Source organism: Haplochromis burtoni, unplaced genomic scaffold (genome assembly GCF_018398535.1).
Source record: "Haplochromis burtoni strain Fernald_Lab_line unplaced genomic scaffold, NCSU_Asbu1 Contig_24, whole genome shotgun sequence".
Classification (NCBI taxonomy): domain Eukaryota; kingdom Metazoa; phylum Chordata; class Actinopteri; order Cichliformes; family Cichlidae; genus Haplochromis; species Haplochromis burtoni.
This window is the reverse complement of record NW_024582385.1, coordinates 1223260-1247396: the sequence shown is the minus strand read 5'-3', so window position 1 is coordinate 1247396 and position 24137 is coordinate 1223260. Positions and strand designations below refer to the sequence as shown.

General features: G+C 42.4%; 1 protein-coding gene across 4 annotated transcripts in view; it reads right to left on the bottom strand.

Moving 5' to 3' along the window:
* Positions 1-24137, bottom strand: part of dscama (Down syndrome cell adhesion molecule a) — a 111240-nt gene that overhangs the window by 66593 nt on the left and 20510 nt on the right. For all 4 annotated transcript variants that reach the window (XM_014337987.2, XM_042218823.1, XM_014337988.2 and 1 more), the window contains exons 2-3: positions 12161-12478; positions 10620-10769 (exon numbers count right to left, since the gene is read on the bottom strand). In XM_014337987.2, the coding sequence (XP_014193473.1) occupies positions 10620-10769; positions 12161-12478 (468 nt within the window). The remainder of the gene's footprint in view (positions 1-10619; positions 10770-12160; positions 12479-24137) is intronic.

The following is a 24137-nucleotide window of genomic DNA, read 5'->3' as shown; positions in this document are numbered from 1 at the left end:
TTTGCAAAATTTATTTCCAAATAACCTACATGGTTGTTTTCTGCTTCAAACTGTGAAAAGTGCTGCTGCAGCAGGGTATCCACACCTCACAGGGCACTTAAGCAAACATGGGTGTGATGTGGGGAGTGTGCAGGGAAAGCTACAAATCCCAGGATACAGTCTGTATGCAACTTGTGTTGTCTGGGGATCTCTCTTCCCGAGCTGTCCGAAATGTTCATCTATCAAGGTGATATCCCGTGGCGGCTCATCGTGGAAATACCTTTCTACGGGTCACCTTTGTATTGGCGCCGATTCTCAACCAAGTTAATTCACTTCATTATTCATAGCTCTGTTTAGCACTGTGAGGCGGGTTTCTTCATTGGCATTTTAGCCAATTGGCTTATTTAACAGCTACGGCTGGTACCGTGTTTGTTTCTTACTTCTTTCCACGAAATCTGTGAATAGTAATGAAAACAGTGCAAACGGCACTGTTTAAGACAGGTCTGTGAACAAAGGAAGACTGCTGCGCGTTTGTGCACACCATCACACGTCAGTCGGGGCGATGCGGTGATGTCCGATGACATTTAATTTCTTGCCTGTCCCTTGGTGTAAGAATCATCACGAGGATGTGAAACGGGGGGCCTGCGCATCATGAATCTGCGTGAAAGCCCAAGTCATGATTTTTTTCTTCTCCCTTCTTTCTTTCGTTTACTTCCTTGCCATAAAATGCATCACAGACAGGGACAGAAAGCAGGAGAGGGATGTAGAGAGGGAGGGAGGCTGTGAATAGGCAGAGTGAGTGGCATGCATGGACAGCCCCTCTGTCTCTCAAAGACACTGCAGCAGCTGTATGCATGCGATAAGAGCATCCATTCACAGCCAACTCCCCCTTTTCCTCCTCCTACACACTAAAACACACACAAATGCACTTTTTTCCTCTCTCTCTGTCTCTCCATCTCTCTCTCTCTCACACACACACACACACACACACACACACACACACTCAAGCACACACACACACACACAACAACACACACACACACACTAAACAGCCTCTCTGCAGGTTCCTCCACAGAAGCTGCAGTTTGAAGCGGCCTCTGTCACCAGTCAAAGGTCTTCCCTGAAAATCATTTTTGTTTTTCTCTGAATTTTCTCCGACGTAAAAGCACAGCTGAGTTAAACATGGTTCACAGGCTGGGGGCGGGGATCACCTTTCTTTTTCCTTTCTTTTTGTCCGAACTGACAGAGCACTCAGCACATGTTCCTGGGATCTTGCTGTTTGCTTTGTTGTCGTGCATTGCCTCAGTCTGATCTTTTCTGTTGTTAAAGGCCGCCAATTACTGTCCCTAAATAACACCTCTGCACTATATAAGGTTCTGACAATCTTATGTTGTGCAGAATTGAGGAGGATGTCCATTGCATCTGCACCATTCTGTCACATTCTAGTTCTTCCCATCATCACGGGAAGAGTGGATGCAAGTACACAAAATGAACCCAAACTTGTTTAAACAGATTTCAGGTCTGGGCCTTAAGTATATCTTGAGATTTAAATAGTTTGACATCTATGTACCCACATAATATATCTTTTTTCCCCATTATATGACATGGGAATTTATCAGTCTGCCATACCAAACTCTATGATCTATTGATAAGACTCAACTCCAAGTCCACACAATCCAAAGAATGTCTGAGTGCCAATTAATTGGCGACTCCTTCCACCATTAGCTCATGTTGCACTTATAGCTAATCTGTATCCTGGCAGGGAGCCATGCATGACCTGGCTCCCATCCAGGTCCAGGAGCTGTGGAGGCGACAGCCTTGAGCTAGCCCTGCAGAGCGCTGAGGAGCCTGGAGAAGATGTGGCAAACTGCAGCAGCACAAAGCAGTCCTCACTGTTTATCAAAGATTAAGCAGTGTTTAGTACCTCGACCCTCCTCTTCCAGCCAGCCTGTGCTCAAATCTACACATGCGTGCACGCACAGACGCACACACACACAGATATGCCACCACCTCCAGCTCACACCCTAATTGTTCCCTGCCCCGAGAGTTTAATAAAGAACAAATTGCGGTTATTGGTGAGCAAACAGCACAGTACGGAGGTGGGAGTGTGATCATTGCGGTGCCAGAGCAGCGAAGAGAGAGAAAGGGCATCAGCCAATTTAATTAATATCTCTGTCAGTCTCAGGCTGAGACCGGAGCAGCAGGCTGTGTGCGGAAAGACTTGGAGTAAGCACACAGAGTGTTAGCATGCAGATACACTCATGTTTCCTACCTACATTGTAACTGTGAGTTCAGCTGCCAAACAAGCCTTATTAGGCAGTACAGTATAAGGGTTGTCCTAAAAAGTCATAATAATAATTCTAAATAAATAAATAAATAAATGTGACTACTTTTTGTATTCTGATCCAGCAGCACCTTTTTTGCAAAGCTCATGTAGATATTAATATTTTCTACCACATATCCACATATTTACTGTGAGCAGTCATTCTGTCACACTCAAATTCATGAGCTCTAATCATTATTCTTTGCATTTATTTTTCCGTTCATGATACCGTAACGGGATTTCAGACAATCCATCTTTGTCGCTATCTATGTACATCTTGTTTTGATGCCCAAAAGGTTTGCGTGCTTTTTTTTTCCCTTAAAGCTTATCATGCTGCCTGCACACTGCCCAGCCTAAGTGTATCTACCCGTCATGTTCCCATAATGCTTTGTGGCAGCTGCAGCCAGATTCATGCACACAGGTATTGATTTTCTTCCCAGCTTTCTTTTTTTCCTTCGGTGCATCCCTTTATTTATCTCGCTAAGCCCCTGCCACTGGGTGTGAGGAGAGAACCAGCTCGCAGCTTGTGTGAGAGGACACAGTGAATTCGGCACGAGAGACGCTCGCCACATAACCTGGATTTATTTTCATTTATCTGTTATTTATCTGGCAGCGCTGCGCCACGGCTGAGTATAATCCTGCTCTGTGTGGGTTGCATGCGTAGGTATGCATGTGTGTATTTGTGCTGTCTGTCCATCCGTCCATGCAAACACTCCATTTTCCACAGGCCACCTGACCCATTTTTCTGTGTGAATAACAATACTCCAGTCAATCATGGGCAGACAGAAAGACGAATGCTGGAAAAAGACTACATCCAGCCCGTCACACGTCGGACTCCCAACCCTGCCTGTCGACAGAGTGAGGCAGGGAAAGGGAGAGACAGCGTGAGAGAGAGAGTGTTATCTCACTTCGTTCCCTCCTCCCCTCCCTCTACATCTTTACCGCACAGAGGCTGGTGAAACCATAACCCGACCTACCTGGTCCCTAGCTCAGGTTTGCCTGTGGCTGCACTTCCTACATGCCCTGAGAAAAGGGCGAAGCTGCAAGGCAGCTCCAAAGAAAAGCTGTTCATGTTAGCACACTACCTGCAGGCTACAACCCACAGTATATGGTGAAGGATTAACTCCAATCCGACCCGCTACACAAATGTTTACACTGGGGCTACACTGAAGCTGTGAAGCAGGAACGGGGGATTATATTATTATTATATGTTCAAACATAACCTTCAATTAAACTATCATGCATGTGCACTTTAATGAAACATTTACATGATCTGTTAACCTTTTAACCTGTGCGGCACAACACATCTGCCTCCAAGGACATCTCAGGGTGACTCAGTGTCTCACTAGTCACACAACTACCTTGGAAACGTACAGTTCAGCTCAGATCAACAATGCAACCCTAAACTTCTCACTTTGTAGCTTTGTAAATGCAGGACTGGTGGAGAGGAAACAGTAGGGACTGTGGCAATGCATGATAACGTCCAGCAGCCTTTTGATTGCAACTCTTGATATTTACTTCAAAGGCCCATTATACACAGCCAATTAAACTGAAATAGTGTGGCTGGCTCCTCTCCCTCCCGGCAATGGCTGCAGGGATCGAGGCTGGCTGCAGAAATAACTCAAACACACATCCCAAATGTCAACAAACATGAAAGAAGCTGTGAAATGCACAAGAAGGCTCAGCATATAGACAGACTGCATGCATGTGTTAGAGCAATCTGTAATCTCCTAAAAAAAAACAACTGTCTCTACATGCTACCAAAACCAGCAGTACTACGCTGCAAAGTGTGAGATATCACTGGTGTAATCTAGCACTATTAGTTCATTTGTAAAATAAATACAGGTCCTCTATATGTGTAGGAGAAAGTGACAGAAATAGTGTAAAGAGGGAGCAAGAGAACAAAAAAAGGAACTGCAGGAGAAATAAGAAAAGGCTACGCAGAGCAAAGAGAATCTGTGTGATAGCCGACGGGCCTCGTGTTTAGCTCGTGCACTGAATGAAAACAAGCCCCTGTTTGAGTGCGTGTGTGTTTGTATGTGTATGTGAGTGTCTGCAGTGTAGCGCTGGGGGGTCGGCCCCCTCGCAGCCTTACTGGTGCTGAATGCAGAGCAGGCAGCGCCAGGCCAAGGCGAATGACTACAAGGCCTCCTCAGTGACTGCAGCACAAGCTGCACCTGGGGAACAGCCCTGCACAGCAACACAGCTGCAGCCAGAAATGCTACAGACGCCCTAAAGTAACCCTGCAGGAAGCACATTTGTGTATAGCAGGTATGGACCACAACTGCCAGATATACCGAGCTGTGCTGAAGTTTGCAGCTGTGGTGATATATGAATGAATGAATGCTCTTGCTTTTGTTATGCCAGCTTGTCCATGACTGTTACATCTTTGGAATCCAGTTTTTTAAAAAAAACATATATTTCTTTTATTTCTTTGTATATGTGTGTGTGAATGTATGCAGTATGTAAGCATACAATTATAGTCAGTGGGTCCATTTCACCCTGCCCTTATCCTTGCGTGTATCGTTAAGGAGGCCAGCTCCTACAATGACCTCCCACAGGCAGCGTGAATCTCTCAGTCACCCAGTCTTCTTACTTTCAACTAAAAAAACCCATAAATCAAGCCCGTCATCTGCCACTTAACTACAACTTTTAGTACACACTCTAATCTTTTCCCCTTTAGATTACTACAACTCACTTTTTCACGTGCACTACTTAGTTCTTGCTGGCTTCCCTTCAATTGGTCCTGAATGCAGCAGCCAGGCTGCCGAGATGTTATTCCAGCAGTTGGTCTCAGCAATAATCTGATCAGGGCCTTTCAGCTCTTCTACACTTTTATTTTAAATCCTCAGGCAGCCATGCTTTTGACATTTGAGTACCTAAACTTTGAAACAACCTCCCATCAGAACAGCTGAATCTCTGGATTATTTTAAACATCTGATGAAAACACATTTTTAGAGGTTTTCATAACCTTTTGGCAACAGTTCACATTAATGCTTGCATATATATTTTATGTATGTATAAACATACATAAAGTATATGCAATGTACAAATGTACAAATATGTGCTCGCATGCGTGTTGGGATAGATACACTTAACTTTAATGAGTGGATATATTATTAATCTTTTGGCTCCTCCTTGTAGAGGTCACCACAGCATCTGCCTCCATTTCACCGTATCATCCTCACACAACTCTCTGTAACTCCTCCATCCCATCCATAAACCTCCGAGGTCTCCCTCTTTTCCTCCTGCCTGGCAGCTCCATATTCCAATGGTCTGTATTTGTATAGCGCTTTACTTGGTCCTAGGACCCCAAAGCGCTTTACACTATATACAATCATCCACCCATTCACACACACTGGTGATGGCAGCTACATTGTAGCCACAGCCAGAGGCGACAGAGGCGAGGCTGCCGGACACTGGCGCCACCGGGCCCTCTGACCACCACCAGTAGCCAACGGGTGAAGTGTCTTGCCCAAGGACACAACGACCGAGACTGTCGGAGCCAGGGCTCGAACCGGCAACCTTCCGATTACAAGACGAATGCCCAACTCTTGAGCCACGATCGCCCCAACATTCAACATCCTCTGTCCCTCCTCTACATGTGTTCAAACCTTCTCAACCTTTCCTCTGACTTTGTCTCCAAACTGCTCAAACTGAGTCCCTTCTGTCTTACTTCTAGTGACTTTCATTGTTCTTCTCTCCAGTTCATACCTCCACCTTTCCAGGCTTCCTTCCACTTGCTCCCTACTGTCACTCGCAAACATGATAACTCCATGGAGACTCCTGCCTGACCTCATCTGTCAGCCTGCCCATCACCACTGCAAATAAGAAGGGGGTCAGAGCTCCCTGATGTAGTCCCACCCCCATCTTGAACTGATATCTCATTCCTACTGCACAACTCACCACTCCCTTGATGTTCTCATACATGTCCTACACTAGCCTTCCTATTATGTGATTTCTTAAAGACACAAGGAGCTCCTTCTGATCTATACTTCTCCATCATGGCAATCATCACATCTGTAGCGCTCTTTCTCGGCATGAAGCCATACTGCTACTCAGTGACTGTCACCTCTCTGTTTAACCAAGGTTCAACAAGTCTTTCCCATGGCTTCATGGTATGACTCATCAATGTTAACCCTTTGCAGTTACTACAGATCTGGACATAGTTCTGAAATATTGGTACTGAATCACTTCTCCATTCCTCAGGCATCCTCTCATTCTCCATGATTGTGTGAAGCAATCCTGTCAACAAGTCTACCTCTCTCTGTTTTAGGATTATCCATACTTCCACAGGAATGTCATCCGGACCTTTCCACTCTTAATCTCTCTTACAAGTTCATAGTCCACACCACAGCTATTTCTGTCCTTCTAGCAAAATCCACTACCATCTGGCCGTCCACATTCCTCTCTTTAACATCTTACCTAGCCAACACCTCCTTGCTTCCTCTGTTCCCTTCACCTACCTGCCCATTGAAGTTCGCCCCAGTCACCTTCTTCGCCTCCACAACACTCTTCAAATGTTCTTCAAAATTGCCACTAGTTCATTTTACTTCCTATCTACAATATAATAAAAATTTCACCTCCAATGCCCTTGGTCTTGTTTCGTCTCCTGAACACAAAATATACTTTATCTACCTTCCTTCTCTGCATCATATCAGCTAGGACTCGTGACTTTACTAGTCTACACTTTTGCCCACTTCTCTCTCACTGCCTCCTAGCACACCTTCCCCTTCCTTTATCTTTGGCGAAGAGTAGCACAGTGCAACCAGCACCCTGTTGGTAGTAGCATTGGAGGCGGCCATTGTTAACTAGGACCTCAACTGATCCAGTATGGAAACTCCACTTTTGAGCCACGTGTTTGATTTGGCAATCCCCCATTTATAGTTTAGTGGTAGTAGTAGTAGTAGTAGTATTTATAGTTATAATCTTCATAGCAGAAATTCAGCTGCTGCCATCGCCACAGGAGGTGACCATGACGGGAAATCAGTCTGAGCTTAAACTCTATTACTACAATGTAAAAAAGTTCAGAAATATAAATAAACACAATATGTCATTTAATAATAATGAAGTTGGTTATCTCTCTAGTTCAATCATTGTTTCAGCTTACAGGCTGCTGTAAAATATGCGCAACACATATTTTACAGCAGCCGGTTTTTCCTTCCTGTTTGTAACGGACCTTTTAAATCCTCTGCTTTGGGCAGTGACTTTTGAGGACTGTTTGAATCCTGACAGTGATTAGCTCTGTTGGTCAAGCAGTCGGCAGCACAGTTTACATAATGTGATGACCTGAATGTGCGCTTGTTTTATGGGCTTTGGTTGGATACACCTGGTTAACATGTGATGATATTTCATGTCCATGAAGCAAAATATGTTACAATGGGAGCAAACATACTAGGTATATCTACACTATGTTAAAATAAGTGAAGATTTTTTTCCCATCAGTTAGGCAGGTTTATGACTTAGTGACCAAACACAGTGTTTTTCAAGAGCCTTAATATTCAATATTCGATACTCTATCATGTCATAGAAAAACAGTAAAACCAGTTCGCCCTCCTCTCTCCTCTTTAAACAGTAAATACTCTTAAAACGACAACAGCAATGTAATAATAATAATAATAATAATAAAAAGACAGAGAAGAAGAATCTTTACGTAGATACTTTTGAAAATAAAATTAAAAGGTGCTTCATAAGATGAGAAGGAAAACCAGCAGCAATAAAACATTCAAGAAAAGGTAAAGGTAAAACAACGCTAGCAAGGAAGACAAAATTGAAAATCTAAACACAGGTAAATTACAAACAAATTTAAAGTAAATAAAAATAATCATTAGGAAGAAATGATAAAACTTTATAAAAGCCAACATAAAAATAACTTAAAGTGGAAGAACTGAAAAAGCCTGCTTATAAAGTTCTGTCTTTATGAGAGATTTAAAAAAGGAGCCTGCCAAGGAGGAGCTCGTCTCCTTACAGAGGCTGTTCCAAAGAATGGGTTCTGATCAGAACCTCAGCCGAGGACCTGCTAGGTTACCAACGGGCATGTACTATGTCAGAAGACCCGAGATATCCTCCTGAGAACTGAGGAAAAAGCATCTTTCAGTTTAACTTTTCTTGTGATTTCCTGGAAATAGGCCACCCACACACATGGGATATCATTGGAAAGGCCAGCATGTCCTCTATTGAGCACATCAGGACTTAGCAGGGTAACTCAAATAAGTCAAAAGATATAGACCAAAACAAATGTCCATTACAGAGGACAAAAATGAATAGGCTGGGCCTCAGGCGGATATACCACGGTGCAAGCTCAGTGTGGACTTTAAAGTCATCAGTAAAATCTCTTTAGAGTTCTTTTAGACAAAACTGAGCTGCTCAATAGTCATGTTATCCACATGTGTGGAACACCTAAGCTGTGTTTTCCTGCTGTAATCACTCGTCCTTTCAATTTTGGCCACGAATCAACTCTTAACTATCTGTTGTTCCACCTCACTGCAAAGCATTATCTTTGTTCTTTCAGTAAAACAAAGCTGTAAGAGACCAAAAATACTGGAGCATAAAAAGCATGTTTTCTGAAGCAGCAGCCCACTATATAAGCACCATATCAGACAACGACAGCGCATTGTTGCTTTTACTGGATGTCCTGGCTGAATGCATTATAATTTTCCATTCTTTTCTAATGGACACCAGGGTTTTTAAAGTGGTGCTTTGTTAGTGTACACTGCAACAACTCGACAAGGCTCGGTCCAGTGAGACTCGCAGAAGGCCTGTCTGCACACCACGCTACACCTTCCACACTGAGAGAGCCGCAGTCAATTATTCATACCAGAGACAGAAAAGCTACATTTCACAAAGTTTTTTGTTTCAAGTGTCAATATTATTTTTAGTCATGAAATATTTAAACACTGAAGGTTGGTCATCGGGATGTAGGGGATCAAGCCATCTTGAGTTGAGTTGTCAGTTAGTGTGAATATAGACTTAGGCACGCACACGCACAAAGCACAGTTAAAATGTGTGCAGCAGAGGATAAGGGGAATGGACGGTGCGTCAGTAGGATGTGTGCACTGAGATGTGAATAAAGACCATTTGCTCATGGATTCATAGGCTTCCGTCATCCATTATTTAGCATTGAGAAGAGCAGTGGATTGGTGGCTGGATGATTTTTTCTGACAGCGTTTACATGGCTGACGGCTACAGATGGGCCGATTTTTACGGCTCAAGATAAACACTTTGTGTTTTCAGCGCAAAGACTTTTCTCTGTAAAGATAACCAGTGGAAAAGGTCCTCGAGGATCGGGGGTGTGAAAAAACGTGGTTCCCTCCACACAATGCGACAGTGTGGCGATAAGTTTAAAAGGTCCAGAGGCGATGCATTTCAATGACAAAGACTGCAGTACAGAAATATATGCCTGTGTCTGAAAAACATGCCTGCGGCAAATCCATTTATGGACAATTAAGAGATTGCTATAGATTTCAACATGAACGATTTTGCCTCAAATGTGAAACATCAACAAAAAAGCAGCTACTAGCCGGCGTTTGCCCTGCATCCAAACGCAAAATAGCATTAGCTCCTGCCTATTGAGTTTGCTAAATGCCCCACATAAAGTGAATTTGCCCCCCAGGGCTGGGAAACAATCACGGAGGCGAGTGTTCCATTTAAGTGATTTGAATGATCGGGGCACTGCAGTGCTTCCTATCAGCCAGAGAAATGGGTCAATACACTGAGACTAAGTGACATGGCTGGCAGTCTGCGCTCTTGTGGAAGACCGGGCAGAGGAAGAAGAGCGGGACCTAACTGTCATTGGGTCAGACAGATGTGGAAATACAGACGTGCACATACACTGAATGACTCCGGCTAGCTAGGATAAGCTAGGCCTGAGATGGCGCACAAGCCTCTCTTCTTCTTTTGACAAACAACACTTGTAATCAGCATTTGGCCAAGACAAATAGTCCTTTCTACTACAGTGTATTCATTATCAATGAAACTGTGAAGCTTTATCTCACTGCATGTACCTGCACCTGTAGAAATGCTCCCAAATAAAATCTCTTTTCTGCAAACTAAACAGAGTTCGACCACTGTGTGTTTCCTAGTATATCAAGAAAGCATATTACATCATTCTGTCAGTACCAAAAATAGCCACCACACCACTTTTTCACTCCAGTTTACTAATATGCAAATCTCTCCTAATTTCTCAAAACAAGATGAGAAGGCAACTGTACAAGAACAATGCAGCAAAAAGGCAAACAAGGTCCACATCAGTCACCAAACACTGCCGCCAACTTTTGATGCAGGAGTCACTGTAGTGAAGAAAAATGCCATGACTTACCTTCAGGGGTGATTGACACAGTGTCTTTCTCCCAGGACACAACAGTGATGTAGGCCTCCACTGAGGCAGGTATAATACACTTGAAGACCGCCACATTGCCTCTCATGGCTTTCTGGTCCTCCACCCGGACAGTGTAGGGCTCTCGTAGGACTAGGAGGGGAGGACAGACAGGTTTTAATATAAAATGGGACCAAATTAACACGGGCCTTCTGCTCGAGTTTTTTTTACAATGATTGCTATGAAATTTTAGCTTCATATATCAAATATTTTTGATATACACACAAATATATGTGTGTAGATATATATATATATATGTACATATATAGATGTTTAAAAAGCCAACTAGCTTTCAGGCCTTTTATGGCACATTGAAATCTGAAGCAATGTTTGAGCAAAAAACTGTTAAATATAAAATCCTGATATTTTAACTGGTCTTTCTTACCATTAAAATGAATCAGGATCTGTATTTGGTGACAGATACTTCAACCTCAAATATACTTCATCCTGTAAAGTCTAATATTTGAAAACACACTAATAAAAAAACGGACATTTTTTGAAAGTTATATAGCTGTATTTCACAATAATGCAAAATAAAGCATGTAGAACGCCTTTCAACAAGAAATTCTTATTCACAGTACTGAGGAAAATGCTTTTTTCATTCACATGAGTAGTCTTGCAAGATCAAATTGGCACGTCCACATGGCGTGGTCAGTGAAACTACCTCGCAACATTCAAAAGAATTGATTTCTACTTATAACTGAGTATCATCTGGAAACTGGAATCTGAATTTTGTTCTTTTGGGATTTTACTTTATATAAAAGTTGAATGAAAATATAATTTTCTTTATTTTTTGTGACTAAGAATTTTAAGATTCTGTTTTATGTTTGCATAATTGTGAGATATAATTATATACTATTCAGACATTGTCACTAGTCTTTTTCTATGTTTATGAAACGTTGGTGAATGTATATGTTTGAAATAAAAAAGAACTGAACTGAACTGTGTGAAGTTTTTTGATTTCTCAAATATGGGAATATGAAGCAGTGCTGGACAGTTTTTCATATTTTAAATATCCAGTTATTAGACTTTTGTTAAAATAAGCCCCAAATTATAGTTAGAAAAATAGAAATTCAGGCTTTTATCTTTATTAGTTTTTGATATACTCATGTTTAAATATTAGATTCCATTGTATGAAAAATGGCCCTGCGACAGACTGGCGACCTGTCCAGGGTGTACCCCACCTCTCGCCCTATGACAGCTGGGATAGGCTCCAGCGCCCCCTGCGACCCTGAAAAAGGATAAGGGGTGGATGGATGGATGTATGAAAAATGACCTGAAAGTGGGTTGACAGACCATTTTTCAAAAAAAAATTATCTTGAAAAGTATTTGATATGTCAACTTAAAATGTCACAGCACTTATCGTATATGTTTAAACTTTTGACCAATCTGTTGTTCGAGCATAAATTGTTCTAAAAGTTTGCTGATTTGCGATGTGACGACCCAATGGAAAACAAAACAGAGTGACGAGCAGAGAAACTGACCAGCCTTAATGTGAACATCTTGGCTCCTGATTCTCCCTGAGGGGTTCTCCGCTGTGCAATAGTAGGTATTGTCGTGGATGAGTTTGCTGAAGCTGGAAGGGGGGATCTGGAAGATCTGAAGGGTGCCATTGGGGTGCACATGACGGATCCCTGGCACATCATAGATCTCCTCGCCGGTGGCCAGGTACCAGCGCAGTGAGACAGGAGGCACACCTGCGGCGGGACAGGGCACCGATGTCCCTGTGGTGCTGGCAAACACTACCTCTTGCACAGATGCATTGACAAAATATAAGCTGGAACGTAGATCTTCACCGAAAACTGCAGAGAGAAATGAGATCAGAAAACCACGTCAGACACGGCACAGCGAATCCTTTAATAACTACCAAGAAAGGACCCGTTCAAAGATCTGTGAGAGAACAACCATATTTACATATTAGTGCTCTACTGCATTTGATTTTTTTCTTTAATTTAGGCCAAGTGTGTTTTTCACAGGCTGGCTGCTGTGTTTGTCCTCGCTGCAGTGATAAGAGGTGGCAGGAGTGTGTTTCTTGTTGTCTATGAAGAGACACTGCAGCAAGGCCCCAGAGAGTAGTAGTAGATGTGAAACTACAGAGCTGCAGAGAAAGCCAGACCTGCCTACAGACAAAGTGCGTCTATCCATACCAGAGTCAGTTCAGTAACTTTCATTATTGTTAAGAAAATACTTTTTTTAAATCGCTCACCAAGAAATAGAAACAAAATTCTTCTAAAAGGTGCGGTCAGAAGAAAGGCCCGCGGCCCACAACGTATTCACCAAAGGGTCTGATCGTGTTTTCACCAGGATGGATTGGCGTCACAAAAATAGAACACATCAAGACAATGACTATGCTCAATTTAACACCTTCTGATATTATGCATTGTCTGCAATACCACACCAAAGTGAGGTGATTAAGCTAAGGACCTCTATGCATCCATCTATCCTCTGCCACTTATCCTTTTCAGGGTCGCGGGGGGGCTGGAACCTATCCCAGCTGTCTTGGGGCAAGAGGCAGGGTACACCCTGGACAGGTCGCCACACACAGACACATTCAAACCTGTGGGCACTTAGTTTTAGAGTTTCCAATTAATCTATCCCCACTAACTGCATGTCTTTGGACTGGGGGAGGTACCCTGAGAGAACCCACGAAACACGAGGAGAACAAACTCCAAGCTAAGGACCTATGCTACTGAATTTCTTTGAGCTCTGACGAATTTGTTTCTTTGTAATCACAGTGAATGTATGTTTTTAAATAAAAAAACTCAGCACTTTCAGCTTAACTAATTATTAATTGGACACTCTTGTATTTTAACCCTCATAGGGAAATATCCTTACGTTTTCTCTTGACAAACACATTTGTGCCTACATTTTACAATAGATCTAAAAGCCATTACAGCAATATTTAATTTTGCATTTTAAAAATAAATTATTCATCATTACAACAACGATATAGCATATTACTGCTGTGGCATCAAGCACTCACTGAGAATACGTTTCGGTGACGACCATTTGGATATTGCCAAAATACATGCACCAGCTGGTAAGCTGTGAATTTGTCATGTGTGCAGCAGAAGATGTTTTCTAGTCATCTTAACTAATGAAGCAAGTCAATGTAATGTGATGCACTTCCCTAGCAGTAAGTTACCGCTGTGGATAAAAACTGACAATGCAGCTCTGTGCTGTAATGGACAACCCACACTGTCGGCATGCAGCCAGGATATGTTTATTGGCTGGAACCCAAGTAAGACAGCAGAACTCGTTTAGTACATCCAGTGCAAAATAAAGTCATGATGTGTGTTTGTAGCATGTTTCTATAAATCTACAAACACTCCATATGTATCACAGTTGTCTCTTACTGTAGTTCCTTTTATACGATTTTCTCTCCCCGAGGAAATTGCATAACCTTCAGCGGTAATATTTAAGAGATTTATCACCAATAGATGAGATTCAACAACAGTGTTGTGTCTTACAGGAAATAATGCCAAGGCAAAGGAGAAGATGCATCATAATTATATAGATCGCCATTAGAAACATAGGTAAAAGACATTAAAATGAGTGCTGCTCATCATAATCACATAATTGTTTTTACATGTGTTTTATTTCTACTGGTTTTGATCAGTCCTAATTGAGCTGAGTTAGCAGCATTCATTCACAAACACAAAGGTAAACATCAGTTTGCTTTATGTTTCAATTCATATTTAGAGATGCTCATGAAACTTGTTTGTCTATCAGACAGGTGAATATGCCACCAAGCACCAAGCGTCCATTGACGCTGTTTTTCAGGTTAAAGCTCTTGGTTTAAAAATATGTTACATTACGTCTAAATTCAGATGGAAGAGACATCCGGGCTTAGTTTGCTTCAAAAATAATACTTTACTCATTTACTCTAGTTTACTCTTTCACTTTTTCAACTAAAACTTAAAGAAAGTTTTAAGCACACTGCTGTCTTTAAAGTCTTTTAAACATAGCTGAAACACATATTTATTGGATGCTGCCTCTGTAATGTGCAATGCATTGAAAAGGACTCTACTAGATCTATTGTGACAGTGTCACCAGGGTCCATGGAGGGTACCACCTATGAAGTTAATGACAAAAGTTTCTCCATTAATATGATATAAGGGTCATGGCCCATGCACATTTAAAATGACTGGTTGTCATGCAATGCTTTTAAGCTGACTGTTCAGCTCACCTTAATTTTCACAAAAGTGTGACTGAGGATCTTTTATTGAAATATGCAATATTGTAAGTGGTTCTTTCACTCAACGTCACTGAAGGTCACTGATATTCTGTGGTCTCTGGTTGCTATGCTGCTTGCAGCCACTTCCTGTATGCATGCGCCGTTACATGTAATGGAATTCATATTTTTACCAGAATGTACAAGGATGATAACGGCAAAGCCTGTAGATGTGATGAAGCTTGCTGAAATGCTGCCCACATGCTTCTTTGTGCTGTAGAAACCAATATTGCCTACAATGTGTTACTGTAATCAGCTCTGCTATCTGCATCTCCAAACTAAATAAAAAAATTGCACATATACAAACTTGGAAATGATAATTCCTCACTGCACACAGAGCGTTATGAGTGAACAGAGAGTGATCAGCAGTCCTGCAGAGCTGTCGCATGAGCAGCCTCTGTCAGTCACCCTTTGTAAATATTGCATCTCTACTGTATGTCTGCTCTCTGCTAATGCGGTCTACCTCCTCCTGTCCCCAGCATGCTTGTGCGACGGCTGCCAATCCCCCCTCCCCAGAGACCAAACATTTTAGCGCTTCATAAATTCCTAATGAGCGTTCTCAAGTCACCGGCTACTTCCACCCACTGGTCGTTCAACCTGTAACAACAAACAAACAGTGTGGCGTACACATGTTTCTGCACATTTCTAGCTGCACTCACTTCACACATACAGTACTCAGAGGGCCGGGCCTGGAGGTGTCGAAAAGAGAATGGCTGCAGTTGTCGACAGCTACAAGACTGTAGTTTCTTTTTCCATGAGGTGGCAAGAGAGGGTAGAGTCACCATGATGCACAGTTCAGCTGTGGGAGACTTTATTGATTGCCAGCTTGGCTATGTTTAGACTTAAATGTTACCTACCTTAACTGGCAAAAATGCCCATGCAGGTCCACAGTGACTAGTTATAGGTGAACTTTGGGGCTGTGTGGGTGGAGCAAACACAAAGTTATCCCACGTGGACCCCAACTGGGCGTGTGAACACAGAGCTTACAGTAGTTTTGAATGTTGGTGTCCCGATATGGGTTTTATACGGTCAGACCCACTATGGACCTACCCACATGTGTGGCCCCACGTGGGACCAAATCAACCATGTGGTGATTCCTTGTGAATAACCATTGAGTATTTCTTCTTCAGACACCTTTCTCACTCACTGTCATGGTTCTCAAGATCTGGAGAGGTCGTGGTGTGTGTATTTTTTGTCTTAGCCTCTCCCACCAGGGCGGAACTGGACCTTGATTCCCCGCCTCTGAACCCACCCTGAACACACACCTGTGGCTCATTCACACTGATCCTGGCAGACTACTTAAGATGGCAAGAGAGGCTGCTTCCTTGCTGGATTGTCACACTACCTAGCGTCAGTGTAGCCTAGCCCATGAAAGTGTTCCCTTTGATCTCCTAGAGTTTCCTCCTGACATTGTTTTTTCTCTGTGTACAGGCCTTCTAGACTCCCTGCCCGTCTTCCCTGCCGTCTGGATTTCTGTGGATGTGTGTGAGTGAGCGTGAGCTTTTTGGTGTGGACATTTGGAGTGAGTTACAGATCAAGTTGAAGAAGAGCGTGTGTGTACCCCCGTCTTGGACCTTCCCTTCGGACCCCGCCCTACTCCCTGGAGCCCCGTGTTATCTGTTCCACTGTATATATGTATATATTCTCACTTGGTGTCACATTGCAAATAAACCCTCACCTTCTCTCTAAACTTCAGAGTCCTGCGAGTGAGTCCTCTGCCTACTAATCTGTGACACTCACTATGTGTTAACAGACCTCTCTACATTGTATCATACTTGTTATTAACCTCTGTCTCTCTTCCACAGCATGTCTTTATCCTGTCTTCCTTCTCTCACCCCAACCAATCGCAGCAGATGGCCCCGCCCCTCCCTGAGCCTGGTTCTGCTGGAGGTTTCTTCCTGTTAAAAGGGAGTTTTTCCTTCCCACTGTCACCAAAGTGCTTGCTCATAGGAGTTCATACGATTGTTGGGTTTTTCTCTGTATGTATTATTGTAGGGTCTACATTACAATATAAAGCCTCTTGAGGGGACTGTTGTTGTGATTTGGTGCTGTATAAATAAAATTGAATTGAATAAGGAGTTTATTTATTTTGAGCAACATTCTGGTCCACACTTTATACCAATTGGTGGCTGTATTGTATAATTGGGCCGATATGAGCTCCTCTCTCCACTTAGTGTAGGCAGCCCACTCTATAGGCTACTCCACTAAAGCCCATCTGGGGCCCACATGTGCCCTTATTTTCATGTTGGTCCTGGGGCCCACAATGGGCTGCCCACTGTGTGGGTCTGTCCACAGTGCCCCCTCATGTTTGCTGTGCAGATACCAAAGGTTTGGACAGATAGCATTCAGCTTTAATACATGATATCAGCACAAGAGTCTCCTCAAACCTCTCACTAAGCAATTATACAAATAATCTAACTACAGTACAATTATTGTGAGGGTGTTCATTTGATTTTTTTTAAACTGCCTTAACACTACTGCCCTTATATTCCAGGGCAACTCTCAAGTGTTTCGTTTGCCGTGCCATCTTGTTGACTTCATTTTGATTTCTGTTTTATTTTGAAGGTTAGTCCCTTGTGTTTTTTCTCCTTTGCTTTTTCCCCTACCCTTGTCAGTGTCATAGAGTGACATATTATTAACCCTTTAAACTTGACAGTCAACAATTAAATGGCTCATTTATGAAGCATAAACCTTTTACCATTATTATCATTTTTATTTCCTCAAAACAGTTGTTCTCAGAGCTTGACTATGCTCTCATAAACACAGTACATAAGCTGCAAGCAGGCCAAAATCATTAGACAGAGGCATAATAAATAATTTAGAATGGCCCTCTCCAACTATAATGATACACAGACAACTTCTCAGGGGTTAATTTACAGCCATGTAATCACACAGAGTAACAGCTTGTCAGTGGTTTTCTCAAGCAGGAAAGTCTGCCATCAAGATGGTCATAAAATCTCAGCATCTGTTATGAATAGCAGGGAGCGAGACTCTTCTATAAGGATGACTTTTTCACCGCGGTGCAGTTCATTTTCTTCCAAAACAGATGTATGAGCTCAATCTGAACCTGATCTTCAACAAGCTGTACAATGTAAAGGCTGAGGAAATCCAAGAGTTAGATCTGTCACACTGCATGATTTTTCTTTCCAATATAGTGTCTATATTTACAATTATGGGGAAGCTATCAACAAAGGCAGGCAACAAAAGTACTTCGATTTTATCTACTGTCAGGTCAAGCTGGGTGCCAGACTTTGAATATAGATCACAAGTTCTGAAAAACACCTCATAATGACAGGTCAGTAAGAAAAAATTAGACAGAATCTAAATTCTCTTCATATCAGAATAATATTCGTTTTCATTCACCTTGGCCGGTGTAGTGGTAACAACCAGCTTTTACCATAACTGTTAAAAGTGACAGAGTGAGAAAGAGTTCACCCCACAACTGCTTTTGTTTCACATACACGCAAAAAAAATTAAGACCCCCAAACTACATCTACACTTTACTGCTTGGATGTTTATTTTAAGATGAGAAAGCCTGATGGATATAAAACCCCACCATATCCCAACAGTTTCAGATAGATACACTGGGAGTGCATTTACGTTTTAGAGGAAAATAGTCAGAGTGGGGGTTGGATGGGGAGATGGGAGAGCTGGAAAGCTCTCAGACAGTGACACAGAGGCCGCTATGTACACAGAGATGGGACGAGAATGCAAAGAAAAGGGTGGAAGAGATGCTCTGACAGAGGTCGAAAGCACGCTTCAGCTTAGTCGTCATCCACAACCTCCTTGAAATGAACGTTTTTACCTTTTTTATTCCTCTTCAGTCTCTTTTTCTGTATCTATTTCTTTTCCAGCTGTCTGATTGCATTCTCTTCTAACCTTCATCTCTCCTTCACACTACTTTAACCCTGCCTTCAACATTCTGATTTTTTCCACCTTTACACAAGGATACAGGTACAAAAACAACAAACCAGAGCAAAAAAAACAAAACGCATGAAACCACCTCCTGATCTGCATTTATTATCCACTATTATCCACTGGACCTTTCTTGCAGCTAAAAATTTGGAAAATCAAACAACACATATGCTCTGCTGTGCTGTAGCTCATTGTTCATGAAAATTGAAAAAGAAAATCAGCTACTTTATAAATAATTAAGGTACTTGGGCCCTACATCCAGCAATGCATCTGAATCTGGTTAAAAGTAGACACTCCTCACAGTCTATTCCCTCTTACTCTGACACTGAGTAATATCTAATAAAGAAGAACCCACACATAAACACAATTTGTATTTTGGGGAACATAATATTGAATATTCAGTTATAAATTAACAGCCCAAGACTATTTATCATAATGGTTTCTTTCAAGCAAAGAGACAGCACGTGGGAGGCTGCTGGCTGTCATCAAACGTGTGTACCACCGTTAAATAATAATCTTATTAACGGCTGTGATAAAATAGAAAGACGTAACACATACACATGCGCATCTCAGAGATACCTTACGCATTGTTTTTGCAGCGGGATAAAGCACATTTTTGAGGATCTGTTGATAACGCTGGGACCGCACGAGCAAGATCAAAACAAGAGCTAGCAGAATGTTGAAACAGGAGATAAAAGATTTATGTGGACCCTATCAATACTCAGTCAGCCGTCAGCCTGGTTGGCAGATAATGGCTGCAGTCTGCAACACTTTGGTCCACATCTTGTTGGATTTTCTGTTCATAGGTCTCTCACATTAATGGGCTTTTTATCAATATTACTAAAAATTAATATAAAACAGCAATTGAAAGACAGCAAACATCATGGAACAGGATCATTTTGACACATAAACAATTTGCACTAATAATTGCACATTAACTAAATGAATACTAGCTAAAAAGAAAAGAAAATCACAATTGGAAGCGGTGCTACTGCTTTATTTAAGTACTGTAAAGACAGATTGACGGTAAAGAATAAAATAGAGGAGAAATGCATCAAAATAAGTCATTACCGGGAGAGGAGCCGTGTCTGCTGTGGGGAGATTTTTCAGTTTTAAAAAATGAGTCTTGTTTTGTTTTGTTTCTGGTCATTCTGTGGCTGGAATTTCACTGTGGAAGTGGTTCAGGCAGCTCCACCCACACACAGCCACTGGGGTCCAGGTGGGATTTTCTTTTTCTGGTGACAGAGTCATTTGTGTCACAAAGTCTAAAAGAATAAGTCCAAATGAAGCTACTGTAAATATCTACAAAGGCTCACTCTTGCGAAAATGACACGAATCATTATACCATGAAACTGTCAGAAAACACTTTTTAGGTTTATACAAACTATTTAAATCCTTCAGTGCATCCATTCTCTGTTCCCTTAACATGGCTCTGGCGTTACCCACATGCCATCACATTATCATGCTGAAGGAACACCAACCCTCTCCCACGCCCATCATGCCCACACACAGAGGCATACTCTCTAACAGCTTCTACATGGCAGCTTGTGCCAGAGTTGTCTTAATTGACATTACTTTTCCCAGAGCCAAAATCACAAAGAGGAAAAAGTGATATTGTTCAATTATGAATCCCACGCATGTATAATAGATGGACTCTCACTTTTTTTGCGCGTGTTCTTCCTTAGCAATTCTCAGAAGAGGGGCAGGAACCGGTGGGGGTGGGATGGGGGTCCTTTTGAGTTAGCCTCTTCCTCTGCCTGTGTGGAATAATGCTTGGCACGCTCCCAGATGTCAGCACCTATTGGTGGCAGGCCCTGCTGAAGACTCTAATCGTGGATTGCAGGTGACTCCTCATGCAATCTTCTCTTTGCGGAGCCTCTGCTACTATGTTCGGAGCTCAAGGGCAACAGACAAGCTTCGGTCACGGAGAGTGCACACAGGCGTGTCAGATGGATCTGTGCGCTTGTGTGTGTGTGTGTGTGTGTCTGTGTGTGGGAGGTGGGGTTAATGTCTGGTAGCCCATGAACATAGAGACTGACATGGGCTTGGTTCACTGGTGAGCCAGCAGGGAGTCAATGCAGGCAGGAATGTTGCTGATTTAGCCTTCCAGCATGACAGAGAATAGCAGACAGGAAACAGTTGTAGTTATCTTTTAAAAATCAAGATAGGGGTTAAAAGAATTCTCAGCTATATAACATCTCAAAAATATTAACCAAATAATGTTTATATTTTTCCTTCAGTATTTGCTTGCAGACCAATGCCAGTCAGTGGTTGCTTCACTGAGGCAATTTATTTAAGTAAATGTGAGATCAATACAGGTCCCACTAACACACAGCATAAATAGGCCTATGCATTAGCCTGTGCATTAGACCACTGATGTGTCAGGGGTTTTTTGCGCAGCTTGTATTTACCTCAACCAAACATCATTAATCAACTTTTACTGAATGAGTATGGAGGCTCCTTTTTTCCCGATGAAATGCCAACAAAAGAGAAAAAAAAATCTACAATTTATGACATATTATCCAGGTTGACTGCTTGGTTCCCACAACAAAAGCGTGATTTTCACCCTTTCTTCTGTGATTTTATCACATTCAATGAGCTATTAGCCCAAAAACATGTGCTCAGCCCAAGGCTGTTAATGTATTTAAACACTGGAGCCTGATTGGGTATTAACCACAATGTGGCCTATGTGGTCTGCACCAGGTCAGCGGGCACCAGGGCATCAAGACATTAGGGCATCTCCACTGGGGCAAACAAGGACTGAGCCACACTGACAGCTCATAGCAGGCGATGCAGGTAATTAAGGCAAAGCTCTGCAGTGGCTGCCTAGGGAGGAGAGGAGAGTGTGGTGGTTGGGGGAGTAGAAAATGGGGGTTGGATAGGGAGGGGTGGAGATAGGGTGGAGGACAGGATGGCCTCATGATGGCAGTGAGTAAGCAAGCACCCACCCCACCCCCTACCCTCTCCACTGTTGCCCTAGGGGCTTACACAATGAGCGGTAAAGAGAAGCGCTGCACTGAGCTGAGATGCACTGATCGAAGAACAGAGTCCCCTCACTCTCCCAAATCACCGGCGCCCAATTTGCCCTCATGAATAATGTTGAGCGATGTGCTCAGTGCCACGCAGCCGCTATGTAAAACCAATGATACCCTTCTCTGATGTCAACTCTCTGGAGGGTGAGCAAAGAATCACTGTGGAGTGGGTTAGTTGATGCATATGAATGCTCATTTACATAAGCGCTAACATAAGAGGAGGGAGTTCCTACATACTGTGCACTTTGAAGACATTAATCAGTTACATCACTAAGGCGGGAAAGGACAAACATGGCAAATAGACTGAGACGGAGAGGTAGGGAGTAAATAAAGTTCTAGTAACTGCCACTGATACTAACATGCAAAAGCACATCAGGAGAAAGAAACAACCATCTCAGATAATGCTCCATTACGCTTCCCAAGTGATGCTATGTTGATATGACTGCATTTACCTAATATTAGGTCATATGGAAATTCAAGCGCGGATCAGAGCTTAATGTAGACTCTAGTCATTTCCCAGCCTTCTGGAGCCACAGAAGTCAGTTCTCATTATGAGTTACGGAGCTAACTACAATAAAAGTAGCCATCCATATCTATTCTGTGACACATTAGCTTTCTTATCTACCTACAAGCCACAAGTCTGGTCCAGACTGAGTTACTTTAGTCTGAAACACAGATATTCATGATATTCAGTGGATGACTCCTACTGAGTTCAGTAATACACACTTTTCTCAAAACATTTTTGGCTTTAATGAACGCTTTATCAAGTTCTGGATTGGTTGCCATGAGATCTGAGTCACACGTTCTTGTTCCACTTCAGGATAACCTGTGGTGATTCTTTAAACTTTCCTCCAACTCTTCTCTCTCAAAATTTCTCAAGTTCTGTGGTTTAACCCCCCCACCCCGAAACAGGGACAATGAAGAGCTGCAAACTTCCAAGCTAGGGAAGCAGTGGGGAGCATCTCTGCCATTAACCAACGGCCTTGTTGAGGGTAACAGCACAAGGGACAACCAATTCAAATGTTCAGTTACTGTTAGGATATAATTCTTTCAAGCATGTGTTAACTTTTAGGACATCATAGGTTTGCTGTGGCTCCAGAGAGCTGACAAGGATCAATATCCCACCAAAGCACTGAATTCAAGAGGGCCAAGACAACAAAGTAGGGTACATTTGCTTACATCTCTATTATTGTAACCAGATAATATTGCTGCCGCTCCGATGCTTTAATTGTTCCAAACCTTAACAGTGGACATGTATGGATGACATATTTCCCTGTTCAGCTGTGGATCGGTTCTTTGGAGGGGCCGAATAGGGCTTTGGAGCGTGATGTCACGGGGGGTGGGCGTGGAAAGGATTTTGGCCCGATTTTGGGGGTCTAGCGCAAGTGAAAAGGGAGCGAAGTCACACACAACAACCATGGTTCGTATTTGCTGTGTGGTCGGCTGCAATGTTCGATCACACGACCGGCAAGAGAATAAGGTTGAAAATGGTTTATCTTTTCATTCTTTCCCAACCTGGAAGCAACATGAGGCAGCTCGTGTATTGATGTTACCAAACGAAGGCGTCTAGCCTGGATAGCAGCTGTGAGACATGCTGACGTGCAGTTCTCTTCCATCTCCAAATATCTGTTGGTGCTCCAGACATTTTCATTCCGGTAAGTTCTAAATATGTTCATATCACTCTTTATAGCCTATTAGTTTTATTTTCTATGCGCTCTGAGGTCATAGCAATTTAGAACAAACATCCTACTGAGTGATTTTGCAGAACTACCTTCTATTTATAGAGTTGCTAATTATTTGGCATTATTGCAGCAAACCAGCCAATGAAATGGATGAAACATCGTGACTGGGATCCAGTGCTACACAAGGGACCTGCTTCAAACATACCACCATGCCAATCAGATTACTTCTTCCATGTGAGGGTGAAGAGGTGACCCTCCTGGATAAGATGGGGAGGGGTTGCTGCGTTTTGGTGAACAGTGTGATAATAAAACCAGGGAAAAATGAAACCTGCTCCTGTTAAATATTCTTAAGTCTTGTGCTGTTAAAATTGCTTTATTTTTTCAAAAGATACAGTAAATAATGTTAGTAGTGGGTGATGTCATGTAAACACTCATGATTTTGTGTAAACATTTTGTCATTTGTAAACTATAAATGACATTGATTCTACATTGTAACTGATGTGATGTTCTATAAGGTGGTTTCAATAAAATGAAAAAAAAGAGGCAAAAATTAGTTTGTTTCTTTATTCAACTTTTGAACAGTGGGACTCAGTCAGTA